Raw genomic sequence first — 19330 nt, 5'->3', positions numbered from 1 at the left:
ACTCTTTGTATTTTCTAGTAGAGACAGGGTTTCATCATGTTGGCCAGTCTGGTCTCAAACCCCTGACCTCAAATGATCCACCCGTCTCGGCCTCCCAAAGTGTTGGGATTACAGGCGTGAGCCATCGTGCCCCTCCCGCTATTGACTCTTAGTTTAGACATCTTTCAATAACATTTCTGGTTTCTCAGTGCATAATAAATCACGTCTCTTTCTTTTCTCCTTTCTACTTTTGCTAATGACCATTCAAGCAAGCGTTCACACATGGACTCATTCATTCAGTCAGTACTTACTAATGGCTCACTCTGGGATAGGGTCTCATCTCACAGTTCTTGAATGTCACCTCTTCAAGGTGACCTTCCCAGGTCCCCTAAAGGAGGTCCTCTAATTTTGCTCTGAAAATACACATTGTATTTGTTTTATGTTTGCCTCTTTTGCTAAAATATTAAGTTCCCTTAGGTCATGGATCACGAGTGTCTAACTTGCTACTGTATCTCCAGCGCTTAGCATATCCCACGCATTCAAAAATATGTACCAGATATATGAATAAATGAATGAAAGGAAACAAATGAGAAGGACAGGGATGATTACAGGCAGGCACACAACAGTGAGAAATAGGGCATTATAACAAAGGGGTAAAACTACTGCCATCCAATCCAGAAGCAATGGCCCCCGAACCTATTGTTCCATCTCAGCTGAGCTCTACCATGTAAGTTTCTTTAGTCTTTTTTTTTTTTTGAGATGGAGTTTCACTCTTGTTGCCCAGGCTGGAGTGCAATGGCGCTATCTTGGCTAATTGCAGCCTCCGCCTCCCAAATTCAAGCAATTCTCCTTCCTCACCCTCCCAAGTAGCTGGGATTACAGGCATGCACCATCATGCCTGGCTAATTTTGTATTTTTAGTAGAGACAGGGTTTTACCATGTTGGTCAAGCTGGTCTTGAACTCCTGACCTCAAGTGATCCACCCCCCTCAGCCTCCCAAAGTGCTGGGATTACAGGTGTGAGCCACCACACCTGGCCAGTTTCTTTACTTTTTAAAAATTTTATAGAGACAGGGTCTCACTATGTTGCCCAGACTGGTCTCGAATTCCTGGGCTCAAGTAATTCTCCCACCTAGACTGCCCAAACTGTTGGAATTACAGGCGTGAGCCACTACAAGTCACCAACCATGTAAATTTCTATGGATAACCTTGGTTCACCAAGAAGAATGTGCTTTGTAGCCTCTGTTTAAAATGATAGTGAGGGTACAAATCATTTTAGAAATATTTTTACCCAAGAAAGTAATAGTGTGTTTGCTTAAATGGGTAAATTCAGTTATTTGGAAAATATCCTATACAAGTGATGTCTGCAATTCTGAAGCACCAGTGAATGAATTTATCATTCAGAGAAAATATTAAGTCAAATAACTACTTTGAAAAAATATTATTTATTTATTTATTTATTTATTTATTTATTTATTTATTTATTTTTTGAGATGGAGGCTCTCTCTTTTGCCCAGGCTGGAGAGCAATGGCATGATCTCGGCTCACTACAACCTCCACTCCCAAGTTCAAGCAATTCTCCTGCCTCAGCCTCCCAAGTAGCTGGGACTACAGGCATGCGCCACCACACCTGGCTAATTTTTGTATTTTTAGTAGAGATGGGGTTTCACCATGTTGGCCAGGCTGGTCTTGAACTCCTGACCTTAGGTGATCCACCCACCTTGGCCTCCCAAAGTGCTGGGATTACAGACGCGAGCCACTACGCCTGGCCGAAAACATATTATTTTAAATATTCATTGAAGTGTATAACATAAAGGCAGTAAACTGCATGACAAGTATACAGCTTGATGAATTTTTACATATATATGTACCTGTGGAACCACCACCCAGATTAAGGCACAGAATATTTTCAGCATCTCAGCATCCTTGTGCCTCTCCTCCCATTATCCCCTCAACCCAAGGTGACCACCATTCTGACTCGTATCACCATGGCTTGCCTTTGGCTATCCTTACTTCATTAAGATGGAATCAGACAGTATGTACTCTTCTGTATCTGGCCTTTCACTCAACCTTTATCAGTGACGCTCATCCACATAGTTTCATGTAGTTATAATTTATCCTGTGGTTGCTGCGTAGTATTCCTTTGTAAGAACAGACCACGATGCAGAGCATTTTCAGGAATTAACAACATGATTATATGAGCTGAAAATCATTCCCTATCTGTGCCAGCTCTCTAAAGTTAAGTGATATCTTAAGGTGGGATGGAAATATTATGACCTGAAAGGGTGGAAGGAAAGAAGTCTGTTTCTGGGAGTGTATTTGCTAAGTGCTCTATGTTGGCTGTTTAACTGCAGTAATTACCCTAGACGGTGACTGCTGCTGTTTTGTACATGAGGAAACTAAGCATCAGAAAAGTTTTATGACTTTACAGTGAAGCTGAACAAAACCTGAAAATCGTTAGTTACACCAGAGGGCAGTCCCGTCCTGGCAAAGACAATGCCAGAACACTGTTGAGGCTCCGCCACCTCCGATTCCTGAGGCTCAGCTTTTCCGTACTGCAGACTTTTCTTTTCTTTTTGAGATGGGGTTTCTCTCTTGTTGCCCAGGCTGGGGTGCAGTGGGGTGATCTCGGCTCACCGCAACCTCCGCCTCCCAGGTTCAAGCTATTCTCCTGCCTCAGCCTCCCAAGTAGCTGGGATTACAGGCATGCGCCACCACGCCTGGCTAATTTGCAGACTTTTCTATCTTCTGTTGGAGAGCTGGCCAGCCACCTGACTTTGTTACTTAGGTCATTTTGTCTCTTTTTCCCTTCAAATTTGTTTTGTTTTAAAGATTAGACTTGCTCTGGACTTTTTTTTGAGATGGAGTCTTGCTCTGTCGCCCAGGCTGGAGTGAAGTGGCGCGATCTCGGCTCGCTGCAACCTCTGCCTCCCAGGTTCAAGCAATTCCTTGCCTCAGCCTCCCAAGTAGCTGGGATTATAGGTGCACGCGGCCACGTCCGGCTAATTTTTGTATTTTTAGTAGAGACGGGGTTTCACCATCTTGCCCAGGCTGGTCTTGAATTCCTGACTCATGATCCATCCGTCTCGGCCTCCCAAAGTGTTGGGATTACAGGCGTGAGCCACCACGTCCAGGCTTAGCTCTGGAATTTTAAATTTTTGCTTATGAATACTTGTTATTTTCAGACACACATGGTATTAATATATTCAAAAACTTTCATTTAGCAATTTTTGAATTCTTTTTTTTTAAGATCAGGTTTTAGTGTGTATACATAAGGAAATATTTAATCATCATAAGAAAATTAGGTGAATTTCAAGTGGGAATTACTGAGAAGTTTCCTGGGAGTCAATAATCATGTGTTTTAAAGTGGAGTTTATGAAAGTGCTTAAGGCCAGGTGTGGTGGCTTATACCTGTAATCCCAGCACTTTGGGAGAATGAGGCTGGCAGATCACCTGAGGTTAGGTGTTCGAGACCAGCCTGGCCAACGTGGTGAAACCGTGTCTCTACTAAAAATACAAAAATTTGCCGGATGTGGTGGCGCATGCCTTTGATCCCAGTTACTCGGGAGGCTGAGTCAGGAGAATCGCTTGAACCCGGGAGGCGGAGGTTGCAGTGAGCCAAGATCGTACCACTGCACTCCAGCCTGGGCGGCAGAGCAGAATCTGTGTTTTTGGTAGATGGGGTTTCGCCATGTTGGCCAGGCTGGTCTCGAACTTTTGACCTCAAGTGATTCGCCTGCCACAGCCTCCCAAAGTGCTGGGATTATAGGCATGAGCCACCACGCCTGACCAAGATTTTTTTGAAGGAAAATTGGAGAGAGGCATTCAAGCCACTGCTTGTTTGGCTCCATCTGAATCATTCTCTTCCTGCAATAAAGAGCAAAGTATTTAGGTAGCATAAGAAGTAGAATCAACTGGTTTCTAGCACCCAAGGTAGGTGCAAATGTCCCTGGCACTCAGGATGGTCTCAGAGACACTGAGTCAGCCAGAAGGTAACTTGGAAGCCAGTTGAGTACAAAAGCCATTGCCACAAGTTTGACCTCATGCTGGTCTTGTCCTGTGTAACAGAATGAAAGAGCCAGTCAACGGTGGAGCCCTCTGCCCTTCCCAGTGCAGTGGCTTTCTCTGTATAGAACTTTTACCCTTTCCACAAAGATTCCAACCATGGGTGTTTATTGTTGGGATTAATTGAGATAATATTCAGTATATTAAAGTATCTGGCACATAATGGGTGTCCAGTAGATCTCAGTTTGCCTTCCCTTTGAACAGGATTCCTTGGAGGGAAGTTTGCATACATGAACGGAACCGGACTCTTACTTAATAGTGAATTCAAGACATTGAACATTGTCCCAGGTGGCATTTTTTTCCCTTGAGGATTGTGAAACATTTAAATTAGCCATTGTTTAAGTAAGCACCGTCATTGTCAATCACAAATGCAAACCTGGACTTGGAGTAGAAACAAAACAAAGACTTTTATTCTGCTTTTCCAATAAAATGGCTTCTTACTATAAAGCCATAATAAATACCTACTCTTTCATTTTTTAATAAGAGTATTAGAGCAATTTGTCTGTACCATCACTGCTGTTGTTTGGTAGTAGATAGGTCAGAAAAAGATCGTATAATGAAGGTTACAGCTCACTGCCCACCCAACCCCCAGTGAAGATAGACTTGTCATATGATAAGGGCTTTATTTGCTGCATACAATGACAAGTAAGTTTTTTTGTTTTTTTGGGTTTTTTTGAGACGGAGTCTCACTGTGTCGCCCAGGCTGCAGTGGTGTGGTCTCGGCTCACTGCAACGTGCGCTTCCTGGGTTCAAGTGATTCTCCTGTCTCAGCCTCCTGAGTAGCTGGGGACTACAGGCGCACAGCACCATAACCAGCTATTTTTTTTTTTTTGTATTTTTAGTAGAGATGGGGTTTCACTATGTTGGCTAGGCTAGTCTCAAACTCCTGACCTCGTGATCTACCCGCCTCGGCCTCCCAAAGTGCTGGGATTACAGGTGTGAGCCACCGCGTCCAGCCAAAAATATATGTTTTTAAATTCTAGGAAATAACGTTGATTTGGATATAGAAAAATTAAATACCAGGGAATGCTGGCTTATAAATTTTAGTCCAGCATCTTTTTCTTTTTTACACTTTTTTTTTTTTTTTTTTTTTTTTAGATGAAGTCTTACTCTGTCGCCCAGGCTGGAGTGCAATGGCACAATCTCACCTTACTGGGTTCAAGCGATTCCCCAGCCTCAGCCTCCCAAGTAGCTGGGAACACAGGCACATACCACCATGCCTGGCTAATTTGTGTGTTTTTAGTAGAGACGGGGTTTCACCATGTTGGCCAGGCTGGTCTTGAACTTCTGGCCTCAAGTGATCACCCGCCCATCTCAGCCTCCCAAAGTGCTGGGATTACAGGCGTGAGCCACCATGCCCGGCCTTTTTTTTTTTTTCTTTTTAGACACAAGATCTTGCTTTGTCACCCAGTCTGGAGTGCAGTGGTGCAATTACAGCCACTGTGGCCTCAAACTCCTAGCCTCAAGCAATTCTCTTACCTCAGCCTCCTGAGCAGCTGGGACTACATGCATGTGCCACCGTGCCTAACTGATAGCCCAGCATCTTTTAAAGATAAAAATCTTTATCTTTGCCTAAAGGAAAATTAAGGAATCTTGTGCTTATTCTGAAAAACAAAATACAAACAACAATTTTTTGTCTTCAGAGGTTGGCAGTCCTTGGTCCTCCCCAAGTACTTCTTTGCTAAAGAATCTGCCATTGGCAGATAACTCACAAATGACTTATATCTAGGCCCTACAAAAACCATGACCAAAATAAGGAATGTGAATAGAATGTGGACAAATTAAATGGTGATAATTTTTGGTGGGTGGGACTTTCAGCACAAATAAGTAATCCAATATTCTTTTAATTTAATTTCTATTAGCAAGGCCTTATCATAGAAGCTGAGGTGGGGAGGGAAATAGAAATAAACAGTCTAATTCGCAAAAGAAAAATACTGGTTTACAACCTCACAAATAACCTGCAGATTAAAACAACAGTGGGGGTCGGGCTCAGTGGCTCAAGCCTGTAATCCCAGCACTTTGGAAGGCCGAGGCGGGTGGATCACTTGAGGTCAGGAGATCGAGATCAGCCTGGCCAGCATGGTGAAACCGCGTCCCTACTAAAAATACAAAAAGATTAGTCAGGTGTGGTGGTGGGCGCCTGTAATCCCAGCTACTAGGGAGGCTGAGGCAGGAGAATTTCTTGAACCTGGGAGGTGGAGGTTTCAGTGAGCTGAGATTGCACCACTGCACTCTAGACTGGGTGACACAGCAAGACTCCATCTCAAAAAAAAAAAAAAAAAAAAAAAAGAAGAAGGAAACAACAGAGAGATACCATTTCCCTTCCATGAAAGACCCCAGCTTACTCATACATGCCTGGTGGCCACACAAATAGCTATGCCTTATTCAGAAAACAGCATGTTTTCTGAATGTATGTCAAGAACCTTAAAGATGCTTAACTCAGTATCCCTAATACTGTTCCAAAGAAAGAATGCAAAATAGAAAACCATCCCTGAAGAATCTGAGCACTCTAATTCCCACCCATAATGAGAGGGTATACCATTTCATTAAAAAAAATTTTTTTTTCACTTTTTTTTCCAAGATGGGGGTCTCACTATGTTGCCCAGGCTGGCCTTGAACTCCTGAATTCAAGAGATCCTCCCACCTCGGCCTCCCAAAGTGCTGGGATTACAGGTGTGAGCCACCATGCCCAGCCTAATTTCATTTTTAATTTTGCTTATTTCCATGTCCTCTTTTGCGTCCCTGTTGTCTTTAATATGAAATCTCTGGCCGTACCTCTGTGTGTGTGTGTGTATGTATATATGTATGTGTGTGTATATGTCTGTGTGTGTGTGCAATATATTTACATATATTCTCTCCTCCCTCTTTAGGCTCTTCCATGCTTTCCATGAGTTTCTTATATAATGAGAAGCAGCATATAATACATACTATTTCTAAAAATAACTGAAATGATTAAAAGCCTTCTGCTGGCAAATCTACAAGACAATGACAGTAAACCCTGTCCAAGGTGAGGGGCAGCAGTGAGGGGTAACCACAGTCACCCTCTCTGCCCTTCGCCTTCACCTTTTTGACCTTTCAGTGGACACCGCTAGTAGCACTTCTCAAACTTGAATCCTCTGAATCTTTTCAGAACGTCCAGGACTGGCATTGCTGGTACCCACTCCTCCTCTTTCACTCTTGTCCTCCCTTAGAGGCAAACCTGCAAATCACCTTTCATGAATAATCCCCTCATCCATGATGTGAAGTACACCTTCTCTTCCCAATGCCCACCACCTACTAATGGCCATCGGCACCTCCAAAAGCATCTACCCAGCCTCCTTCCACCTTGAGGCCACCTTGTCAGAAGAGTCCTTTGCCTAATGCAGACTCATCATACTCCTGTGACAGTTTTTCTTTCTTCTCAGTTTTAGGTTCTGATTTCATATCTTTATAGTGCTTGTTTCAAAGACAGGAAGTGAAGGAGGAGGGAAGATAGAAATGTCAGACTTTAGTCACTGTTTCTGAGTCTGTGATGTAACACTGTCCTCTGTCTGTCCAGGCTTAACAAATTCAACTATTTTCTTTTTCCATTCTTTTTTTTTTTTTTGTACAGACAGGGTTGTACAATGTTATACTATGTTGACGAGGATGGTCTTGAACTCCTAGCCTCAAGCAATTATCCTGCCTTGGCCTCCCAAAGTGCTGGGATTGTAGGCATGAGCCACCACCCCCAGCCCTCTTTTTTTCCGCAGGGTTTTGCTCTCTCAACCCAGGCTGGAGTACGGCAATGCGATTACTGCTCACTGCTGCCTCAACCTCCTGGGCTGAAGTGATCTTCCTGCCTCAACTTCCTGAATAGCTGGAGCTACAGGTGCATGTCACCATGCCCGGCTGACTTGTAAATTTTTTTGTAAAGATGGCGTTTCCCCATGTTGCCCAAGCTGGTCTTGAACTCCTGGGCTCAAGCAATCTTCCTGCCTCAGCCTCCCAAAATGCTGGGATTACAGGCCTGAGCCACTGTACCCAGCAAATTCAACTGTTCTCAAGTTCTGTGTCATTGAAGTCTTACTGATTCACAAGCACTCACTGGCCTCTCTTCCTCACCTCCTCTCACCCCTCCCTACCAGAGAGATGGGAAAAACACTGTCTTAGCTGGGGAAACATTTCTCAACAGCATTCAGGGAGTTCAGTCCGCTTCCTCCTTCATGCTTGACTTCCCTTCAATTCAGACCAGGCTGTATTCATCAAATGACGTTCCGGACTCCATTTTTTGAACAGAATAACAAGGACACATCAAACAAATTTGCTGTGGGAAATGTGTCAACATGAAAACAATATAACAGGTGATTTGTCCAATGTGACGTACCCACCCTTGTCATCCAAGAAGCGAGGCAGTCCAACCTGCTTTAGACATATGTCAGAAACAGTTACAAAATGCTCAAGCTTGGCCTCTGTAAATTCATTCTGTTGAGCTGACTGGCCTGTATGGAGGTTCTAGACCATGATAGTGTTCAAGTCTATATGGATGGAAAACTTCAAGCAGGCCAAGCAGGAGATGGGTGGAAGAAGATGTGTGCATTAGAGGGCTTCGCTGTGGGGCTTGTGGTGGTGTTGAGTGGGTAATTAATGTCAGCATCAAAAAGGGAATTCTGCCTCTGGAGAAGAAGAACTAAAAGATTGAAAATAGGTCACTTGAGTTTCTGAGCTTTATTTCACTCTCATCTGAACATCTGTTGACTCTTGAGAAAAGTTGATCACACATTTCTAATGGTGTATTAAAGCATACTGGAAGCTTCTGCTCACCATTGCAATGGAAAAGGCATTAGTTAGATTAGCTCCTCCACCAGAGTGGGTGCAGCATTTCTAAGACTTACTGATCTAACTCTGCCCCAAATCTCTCGTTCTTCTGTCCAGGAGCTGCCCTATGAATGCAGACCTGTGTTGTCCAATATGGTAGCCCATAGCCGCATGCAGTGTAGTTATTTAAATTTATTTAAAATTAAATGAAATAATTCCTCGTTTGCACTACACACATGCCAAGGGCTTCGTGGCACGTGCGTATCAGTGGTTATTGTATTAGACGATGCAGTCGCAGAGTGTTTCCATCATTACAGAAAGCTCTGTTGGATGGCACTGGCCTAGATACTTGTTTTCAGCATCTGACTATTTGAAGTATGGGCCGTGTATCTCTCCACCCTCTGAGGTTAGAACTGTGAGCAGCAGAACCTAAATGGGTTTTGCATACTAGTCCTCTTTCTGCTTTCCACATCTTCTTTGTCATCCAACTTTTTTTATCATCCAAATTTTATTACAACCTTTGTCTTCATGTTTCTCCATAAGGTATGATGCTACATTGCAAGGATCAAGTTGAAGTTTAGATTATGCTTAAATTAAAACTGCGACTGTTTTCCAATGTTTTATTTTGCTCATCACGATAAATGAAGCCAGCAGCTGCTCTTCTATGCAGCATTTGGACTCTGAGTTAAAAATTCAGTCACCTGGGATCGCTTGTTTTATATTGCTGTTATTTTTTTAACATTGAGGAACTTAATGAAGAACATAATCATTGCCAGTGGCCAGTTTAAATATTGACTTGCAGATATTTTTTCAAAACTTAGAACTTGAAATTCAGAAACAAGTGAAACCTGAGTAAGAGACGTGGTAGAAAACCAAAGAGTGTCACGACCATGGTCAGTGGTTTCTGTGATAGATTTGTTACTGAAAAAATTGTGGTTAAAGGAACATCTGGTAAGTCAATCAGGTTTTAAATGTATTGAGAAAGCATAAGAAAAGTTGCTAAATCATTTTTTTAAATGACTTAAACTACCTTCTAATTCATTTGGTAAAATTCAGAAGTTTATGTACTATGTTGTTATCCCTGCAAGGCTATACCTACAACCAATTCATTAAATACAAAATTAAGGCAAGTTGTTTAGGGTCAAGTAGATGAAACTTTTATTGGTTTTTTATATAAGTAAATATATATATATATTTGGAGATGGGGTCTTGCTTTATCACCTAGGCGCAATCATGGCTCACTGCAGCCTCAACCTACTGGGCTCAGGTGATTCTCCTGCCTCAGCCTCCTGAATAGCTGGGACTATAGGCACATACCACTACACCCAGCTAATGTTTGTATTTTTTGTAGAGATGGGGTTTCACCTGGTTGCCCAGGCTGGTCTTGAACTCCTGGATTCAAGCATTTTGCCCATCTCAGCCTCCCGAAGTGCTGGGATTACAGGCATGAGCCACTGAGTCTAGCCTTTTTTTTTTTTTTTTTTTTGGGACGAAGTCTAGCTCTTGTCGCCCAGGCTGGAGTGCAGTGGCATGATATATATATATATATATATATATATATATATATTTGGAGATAGGGTCTTGCTTTATCACCCAGGCACAATCATGGCTCACTGCAGCCTCAACCTCCTGGGCTCAGGTGATTCTCCTGCATCAGCCTCCTGAATAGCTGGGACTATAGGCACATACCACCACACACGGCTAATTTTGTATTTTTAGTAGAACGGGGTTTCACTCTGTTGGCGAGGCTGGTCTCGAACTCCTGGCCTCAGGTGATCCACCCGCCTCGGCCTCCCACAGTGCTGGGATTACAGGCGTGAGCCACTGCGGCCGGCCTATTTTTTAATGTCACAACCAGATATGTTAGAATTGTTTAAGCACAGCTAGTAGCTTTGGGATACTCCAAATACAAAGGTGTTTTAGGGATTTATGTTATCTTTATGCTAAAAAAAGTTTATAGAGGGTTATAATTATATTATTATGGATCTTGCAAAAGAGAGGCATTAAGCACACATTTATTGAATGAATGACTGAGTGAATGAGTGAGTGAATACCCTATAATATGATTAACCCAGTGGTTCTAAGACTTGCAATTGTGACCTGTGTTTATCTAATTTATTCCAAGGAGTCATAGAACTTAATTTTTTAAATTCTAAAAACAGGCTGAGCGCGGTGCCTCATGCCTGTAATCCCAGCACTTTGGGAGGCCGAGGCAGCAGGATCACGAGGTCAGGAGTTCAAGACAAGCCTGGCCAACATGGTGAAACCACGTCTCTACTAAAAATAAAAAGATTAGCTGGACGTGGTAGTGTGTGTCTGTAATCCCAGCTACTCGGGAGGCTGAGGCAGGAGAATCACTTGAACCCGGAAGGCGGAGGTTGCAGTGAGCCGTGATCGTGCCATTGCACTCCAGCCTGGGTGACAGAGCAAGACTCCATCTCAAAATAAACAAATAAATAAAATAAAACAAAATTCTAATAACAAATTGAAATTAGATTTACCTTAATTTTACAAAAGAAAATCTACATCCTAACCTACTTTTAATGAAATAGGGGTGCTATTACATCAGTCACAGAATGTTATTTCAAAACCTTAAGAGAACTTTGACTAGCCCTCTGCGTTTTGTAGTCTTCATGTAAGTATGTACTAATTGGTTTTGTTTTTTAAAAATTGCAAACATATTGAAGTTTAGAGGGAATAAAATACAAATTCCAATATACCCATCACACAGATTTCTTAGCTATTAAGGTTTTGCTACATTGTGCCATCTATCACTCCCCTTTCCATTCAGCTAAGTCTTCTTTTATTTATTTATTTATTTATTTTTGAGACGGAGTTTCGCTCTTGTTGCCCAGGCTGGAGTGCAATGGTGCGATCTTGGCTCACCGCAACCTCTGCCTCCCAGGTTCAAGCCATTCTCCTGCCTCAGCCTCCCAAGTAGCTGGGATTACAGGCATGTGCCACCATGCCCAGCTAATTTTGTATTTTTAGTAGAGACAGGGTTTCTCCGTGTTGGTCAGGCTGTAACACCTTCAGTTTATAAAGGCACCAAATCACAGTCACATTTATACATTGTGTTAGAAGTGAAAACTTGTATTTTCAGGCACTATGTATAAATGCCTTATACCTTCTTGCAATCAAAAGCTAGTACATCGTACGTCAATTGTCATACTTAACAATTTTTTTTTTTTTTTTTTGAGATGGAGTCTGTCTCTGTTGCCCAGGCTGGAGTGCAATGGCACAATATTGGCTCACTGCAGCCTCCACCTTCTGCGTTCAAGTGATTCTCGTGCCTTAGCCTCCCGAGTAGTTGGGACTACAGGCAAGCACCACCATGCCAGGCTAATTTTTGTCTTTTTTGTAGAGACGGGTTTCCCCATGTTGGCCTGGCTGGTCTCAACCTCCTGACCTCAGGTGATCCCCCTGCAGGGATTACAGGCGTGAGCCACCGTGCCTGGCCAAGGCCAATACTTAACAATTTTTAATAGAATGCTGTACTATAATTTGCTTTTCAAGAATTCCTAAGAGGAATTCTTAAATTTACCAGTAATATAAGTATCTTCAGGAAAGGGAATTTAAAGAAGCATCAATTTTAGGTAACCAGTATTCTGGAGTGTGCATTACTGGAAGGCTCACCTCTGGTTATATGGCCCAAACCAATTGTATATTCATCAAACTAAGCAGAACCAGCTTGTTCAGTGAAGTACGATCATTTTAAAAATGGACATTAGAATTTTGAAGTTGGTCTGCTAACAGCGCTCAACATTTGTCTCTGCTTTCTGGAATTTTATATATATATATATGTAACAAGCACTTACATTTTATTTGCAAAATAAAGGAGGCTTACTTTGGTTTTGTTTTTGTTTTTGAGACAGAGTCTTGCTCTGTCGTCCAGGCTGGAGGGCAGTGGTGTGATCATGGCCCACTGAAACCTTGACCTGCCAGGCTCTCAGGCTTAAGTGATCCTCCTGCCTCAGCCTTCCAAGTAGCTGGAACCATAGTCATGTGCCACCACACCTGACTAATTTTTTTTTTTTTTTTTAATTTTCTGTAGAGACAGGGTCTCCCTATGTTGCCCAGGCTGGTCTTGAACTCCTGGGTTCAAGCTATCCTTCTGCCTCAGCCTCCTAAAGTACTGGGACTGCAAGGAAAAGCCAGTGTGCCTGGCCAGGGAGGCTTACTTTGAATTTATAAGTATTTCTTTGGGTTTTGCTAGTTTTTATTTTTATTTATTTATTTAAAATTTAAAAAAAAATTATTTTATTTGAGACAGGGTCTCACCTTGTTGCCCAGGCTGCAGTGCAGCCTTGACTTCCTGGACTCAAGCCATCCTCCATCCTCAGACTCCCGAGTAGCTGGAACTACAGACCACACACTACCACACTCAACTAATTTTTAATTTTTTGAAGAGAAGGGGGTCCCACTATGTTGCCCAGGCTGGTCTCGAACTTCTGGGCTCAAGCAATCCTCCACATTGGCCTCTCAAAGTGCTGGGATTACAGGCGTGAGCCACCATGCCCGGCCCTTTGCTTGTTTTTAAATAGTCTATATTTGTACACATGGCAGGATATTAGAAGGATATGAACTGAAAGTACTTTAGATTTTGTCAAAAGCGGAAAAAAGTAAAGCCAGAAGTAAAGACACACCGAAGTGAGGGACCATCTTTATAGTGGAGAGGGGTCGAACTTGGGAGTTAAGGCCAGCTGGGATTCAGATCTTGCTGTGCCATTTAATTGCTGTACCTTGTCTTGGGCAAATTCTTTAACAGCTCCATTTTTCCATTTCTTTCTTTCTTTCTTTCTTTTTTTTTTTTGAGATGGAGTTTTGCTCTTGTTGCCCAGGCTGGAGTGCAGTGGTGTGATCTTGGCTCACCACAACCTCCGCCTCCCAGGTTCAAGTGATTCTCCTGCCTCAGCCTCCTGAGTAGCTGGGATTATAGGGCATGTGCCACCACGCCCGGCTAATTTTTGTATTTTTAGTAGACATGGGGTTTCACCATGTTGGTCAGGCTGGTCTCGAACTCCTGACCTCTGGTGATCCGCCCACCTTGGCCTCCCAAAGTGCTGGGATTACAGACGTGAGCCACTGTGCCTGGACATTTTTCTGTTTCTTATGCTAAAAGCAGGAATGGTACTACTTTCCAGTCCAGGGTGGCTGTAAAGATTAGAGATTACGTATGTAATGTGCTTAGTACAGCCTGACACACTGTAAATTTCGAACAGCGATCGCTCTAGTTATCTGCTGGTAGAGAGGAAACAGAGTAGCCTAGGTAGCCATTTTGGTTGGTAGCTATTTTGGTTATAGCCAAAATTGGCTGAACAATTGCAATGGTTGGATAGAGAGTTTATATGAATGTCTGCATAGACAAGTGATTTTTTTTTCCAGCCTTGACTACACATTAGACTCACCTGGCTGGGGTGGTGTTAGAGGGTGCTTTTAAAAACTATTGCGGCCCAGGACCCTACAAAGATTCTAGGTTTTTCTCTCTTTGTGTGTGTGTGTGTGTGTGTGTGTGTGTGTGTGTGTGTGTGTGTGTGTTTAAGTTCTCCAGCCAAGATACTGAACAGTTTAGACCAAGTGACAGTTTGGAAGCTATCACTCCTGCTGGTAGCCTTGCCTTGATTTGTGAGTGAGCCACTGCGTAACCCACACAACACAGGTGCTGATCTGGTTCAACCCTAGTCAAAAAGTCTTATGGATTTTCCACAGTTTCCTGTACAAGTTGCCTCCTTGTGGGTTTTGTTCTTTACTCTGCCTTTTTTCTCAGAGGAAACCAGGAGAAGGCAGATGAAATAAAAGGGAATAGAAAGATGGGGATGATCAATTGTTTCTTAGTCCTTTGAGCCATCTCAGTTAACACTGTCAGGACATTAGGCACAGACAAGAGATCGACAAGCAAGAGAGCTTTTCAGGGCAGCATGTAAGCGGCAATCAGCTATAATCAGTGAAAAAGGTTCTCTCCATGAACGTGAGGATATTCTGTTAGCTTTTACTACAGAGGAGAGGGAGAGAGAGCGCGCGCACAATGTGACCACTTTTCAGAAGTTATAAATAAGGAACCTCCAGAAGGAGCCCTCTTTGATTACAATGTGCTTCGTCAATTTTCAGTCTGAATGCTAGCATGCCTCTTCAAAGAAATGTTAGATTAGCACCACTCTTCTGTTATCCCAAAAACTCTGTATAAATTATTAAATGTCCTTTTCAGTACAGGGAACGAGTCATAAACCAAACTTTTTTTTTTTTTCCTTTTTGAGATGAAATTTCACTCTTGTCACCCAGGCTGGAGTGCAGTGGTGTGATCTTGGCTTGCTGCAACCTCCGCCTCCTGGGTTCAAGCGATTGTCCTGCCTCAGCCTCCCAAGTAGCTGGGACCACAGGCACCTGCCACCACACCTGGCTAATTTTTGTATTTTTAACAGAGACGGGGTTTCACCATGTTGGCCAAGCTGTTCTCCAACTCCTGGCCTCAAGTGATCCACCTGCCTCAGGCTTCCAAGGAGATTACAGACGTGAGCCACCATGCCTGGCTGAGTAAAATTTTAGGGAACAAATTGAGGAGGGAAATGGCAACTTTTCATGAGACCTGGAAAAATAGGAAGAGTGGATCAGATGAGATTTCTATGGGACCTTGGTCATCCCATCCCCATAGTAATATATACCAAGGAAGAGACAGGGTGAGGCCCTTTGTTAATTCAGACCTTTTGGCTGCAAGTAATAGAAACCTAATCCAAAATAGTTTAAGGGCTGGGCATGGTGGGGCGTGCCTGTAGTCCCAGCTGCTCAGGAAGCTGAGGCAGGAGGATCGCTTGAGCTGGGGAATTCGAGACTAGCCTAGGCAACATAGTGAGACTCCCACCTCTAAAAATAAAGAAAATTTTAAAAATAGCTTAAGGAATCAATCGACAAACGAATGCATCAGATTACATTTATACATATATGTTTACCTAACTGGAAATTCCAAAGCATGCAGCATGACATGCTTTGGTCATCAGGACCGTTTTTCTCTATATGTTTTCTGTGTTGGTTTTATTTTCTACCATTCCTGAGGGAAACCTATAGCAGTCTTATCTGCAGGATGAGAAATTCCCCCAAAGGACTCTGATTCACCCTCGTGGTACCACACCTGGACCTGTCCCTGGCTTCTGGGGCTTGGAGGGGTCTGTCATTGGGAGACTTGGGAAGGTGAGTGCGCAGGAGAAAGCACATATGGGCTACACCTGAGAGCCCTCTCCTTGATGCCGTGCTTTGTTGATCTCTGGTTTAGGAATCTCCACATCCTACCCCACAGACTCAGTTGCCCCCAAAGCTGAATGACACCTTGTTCCTTGCCCTCCCACAGATTACTGACTCTCTGGATTATCTCTGTACACCTAAGCCACTTGTTAAGTGGTAGATTTAGCAAGATATTGCTCTGAGGACACTAAGTATTTGACTTGTCTCTACTGACAAACTTGATCATTTCTTGTTTTCACCAAGGAGAAGCCATTTCTAAATATCTAGTTCTAGAAATTAGCAACAGAAGTGCAGGAAAGGTCTGATCAGAAGGGACTCATGTTAACGTTATCTCACTGCTTTATTTCAAGAGCAAGAAAACCTCTGAAGCAATGACTAGGGAGGTGGGGGATAAATGCAACATGCCATTCTGCCGTGTATTATAATTATTGAGAACTTGTTTTGTCTTTCCGAGTCATCTGTAAACTTGTTGTAAGTTCAATTTTGTGTCTCTGTTACCTGGTATCACATAAAAGGGGGTCAATAAATATGTGTCTATTGAAGGAAGAATCAAGGATTTCTGACCATTGTTCTTTGGCAAAGTTAGAATTATCAGTTGAAATTCACAATATTAACCCTAAGACATCAACATTAGTTTGTTATACAATAAATTTATTATAATTAATATCCTTTCTTTTTGAGACAGGGTCTCACTCTGTTGCCCAGGCTGGAGCGCAGTGGTGCTATCTTGGCTCACTGCAACCTCTGCCTCCTATCTTGACTCACAAGCAACTCTCGTGCCTCAACCTCCGGAGTAGCTGGGATTACAGGCATGCATCACCATGCCCATCTAATTTTTTTTTTTTTCTTTTTTGAGATAGGGTCTCACTCTGTCACCCAGGCTGGAGTGCAGTGCCAGCCACTGCAACCTCCACCTCCCAGGTTCAAGCAGTTCTCCTGCCTCAGCCTCCCAAGTAGCTGGGATTACATGTGCCCACCACCACGCCTGGCTAATTTTTTTATGTTTAGTAGAGACAGGGTTTCACCATGTCGGCCAGGCTGGTCTCGAACTCCTGACCTCAGGTGATCTGCCTGCCTCGGCCTCCCAAAGTGCTGTGATTACAGGTGTGAGCCACCGTGCCTGGCCAAAACATATAAATTTTATTTTCTGCATCCCTAGGGCTCTTTGTGAAGAAAGAACTTCACATTCTTTGAGGACTTACCGTGTGCCAAGTGTTCTGTGGACACATTGTCTTACTGAAGTCTTACATTCACCCCAGAATGCCTTCTTCCTCCTTCTCAACCATGAAGAGAATTAATCCCTCCCACCTCCTTAATACCACCTGTCATGGCCTTTGTCACACTGCATTGGAATTTGTTTGCATTTCTATATCTGCTACTACACTACGAGTTTTTCAATGACAGTCTATGTGTCATTCAGGTTGTAACCTCGGCACCCAGCTCATAGCGGGAATCCTATAAATATTTCTTAAAACTGGGTATTGTGTGATCTTCATTTGACAAAGTTGACATTGTAGGCTTGCCTGAGGTTCCTAAGTGGAAAGTGACAGGGCTAGTTTTTGAGCTTCTCTGTGCCACACTCCAAAGCCTGTTTTCTTTCTGTCTCCTTTGCTTAATGTTTGCTTTGTTTAGCTTGGTTGCTTGGGAATATTGGAAAGCAACATTGAGATAATGAGGGTGATGGAGGAGGGGAAGCGGAAGGGGAAGATGCAGGGGAGTTGCTGCCTGCTGAGGCTGGGAAGGGAGGCTAATTATGCATTGCTCAGTTAAGCAATGCTCCAGCCCCCTGATTCCCATCCTCATCACACTGCACACTCATATGCATGCGCGTACACACACACACACACACACACACACCATCAGGGACAGGTCACGGTGGGAGTGCTGAGTGAACAGGGACCAGGAAAGCATTTTCTTGGAAAGCTATTTACTGTGAGAACAAAGAGCTGGGACACAAAACCAGGCAGCCATTGGGACATAAAAATTGTGTGCTAAAGAAACTTCTCTGTAAGATAATTCTGCATGGTGAAGTTTTTAGTGATAAGGTTCTAGTCTGAAGTGAAATTAGGGGAGAACATGGAACATGGACATCATGGCATCCACAGCTGCGTGCCTGAGCTTTATACCTTGGAAACTGATCGCAACAGGAGAGGTGTCACAGGAGCCTTTGAAATGTGCCCTTCTGAAGTGGAGGGTAATAAGTGGCAGCGTGTGCCATACTTCTCCCACTCTCGCAAAGTGTGACTTCATTATTTTTTTCTTTTCTTTACTTTTTTTTTTTGGACACAGGGTCTCGCTCTGTCACCCAGGCTGGAGTGCAGTGGCACAATCACTGCAGCCTCAACCTCCGGGGCTCAAGTGATTCTCCCACCTCAGCCTCCGAAGTAGCTGGAACTACAGGCGCATGTCCCCAGGCCTGGCTATGTTTTTGTATTTTTCATAGAGATGAGGTTTCGCCATGCTGCCCAGGCTGGTCTCGAACTCCTGAGCTCAAGTGATCTGCCTATCTCTGCCTCCCAAAGTGCTGGGATTACAGGCGTGAGCCACCGTGCCTAGCCTTTTTTTTTTTTTTTTTTTTTCTTCAGGTTCAGGTTTTACACCAGCACCTTTATGGCATGACTAATCACTGAAATTCTTAAGATAAGCTGGATGTTGCAATAGCTGCCTTCTTGGGTTTATGTGTTGTTCTTTCACAGAATCCATGCCTGAATCTGCAGTATGCAATTTTTAGGCGCCCCATATGATCAATCCTGGTGGTGTTTCAACTTTTAGCCTTGATACTTCAGTTACACTTTCTCTTGCACTTGGCAATGTAGCCACATTTGCCACAGGTTGACTTCTGAAGGTGGTAGGCTTTAGAGCCACAGCGGTGGCACATCGTGTGCATCTTATTGCGATGCTTTCCAGACGATGACGTTCCCTTTGTCATTTGGCTTCTGCAGCTGAGACCAAAGAGTGTGTGTAGCTTTAGAGAAATGTCTGTTCAGACTCTTTACCTATCTTTAAGTTGGGTTATTTTTCTTATTCATTATTGAGTTGTAGGAGTCCTTTATATATTCTAGATACAAGGCTATTATCAAATATACAATCTGCAAATATTTTCTCTCATTTTGTAAGTTGTCTTTCCTTTCTTAATGGTGTCCTTTGAGAAACAAAGCTTTCCATTTTGACAAAGGACAATTTCATTATTTTTTCTTTTATTGCTTGTGTTTATCATATTTGAAAGGTATCATATCTAAAAGGCTGCCGCCTACCTGAGCTAAGGTCATGAAGATTTA

At 43.1% G+C, this 19330-nt stretch overlaps 1 protein-coding gene across 1 annotated transcript; it reads right to left on the bottom strand.

Moving 5' to 3' along the window:
* Positions 1-18624: 18624 nt before the first annotated feature.
* Positions 18625-18981, bottom strand: LOC112133062 (large ribosomal subunit protein eL37-like). Its single transcript, XM_054553842.2, is given in 1 exon segment — positions 18625-18981. A coding segment is annotated over 1 exon segment (294 nt). The 3' UTR covers positions 18625-18687.
* Between the last annotated feature and the right edge of the window lie 349 nt (positions 18982-19330).

The sequence above is a fragment of the Pongo abelii genome, chromosome 3 (assembly GCF_028885655.2).
Source record: "Pongo abelii isolate AG06213 chromosome 3, NHGRI_mPonAbe1-v2.0_pri, whole genome shotgun sequence".
Lineage (NCBI taxonomy): Eukaryota > Metazoa > Chordata > Mammalia > Primates > Hominidae > Pongo > Pongo abelii.
This window is presented reverse-complemented; position numbering and strand designations above follow the sequence as displayed.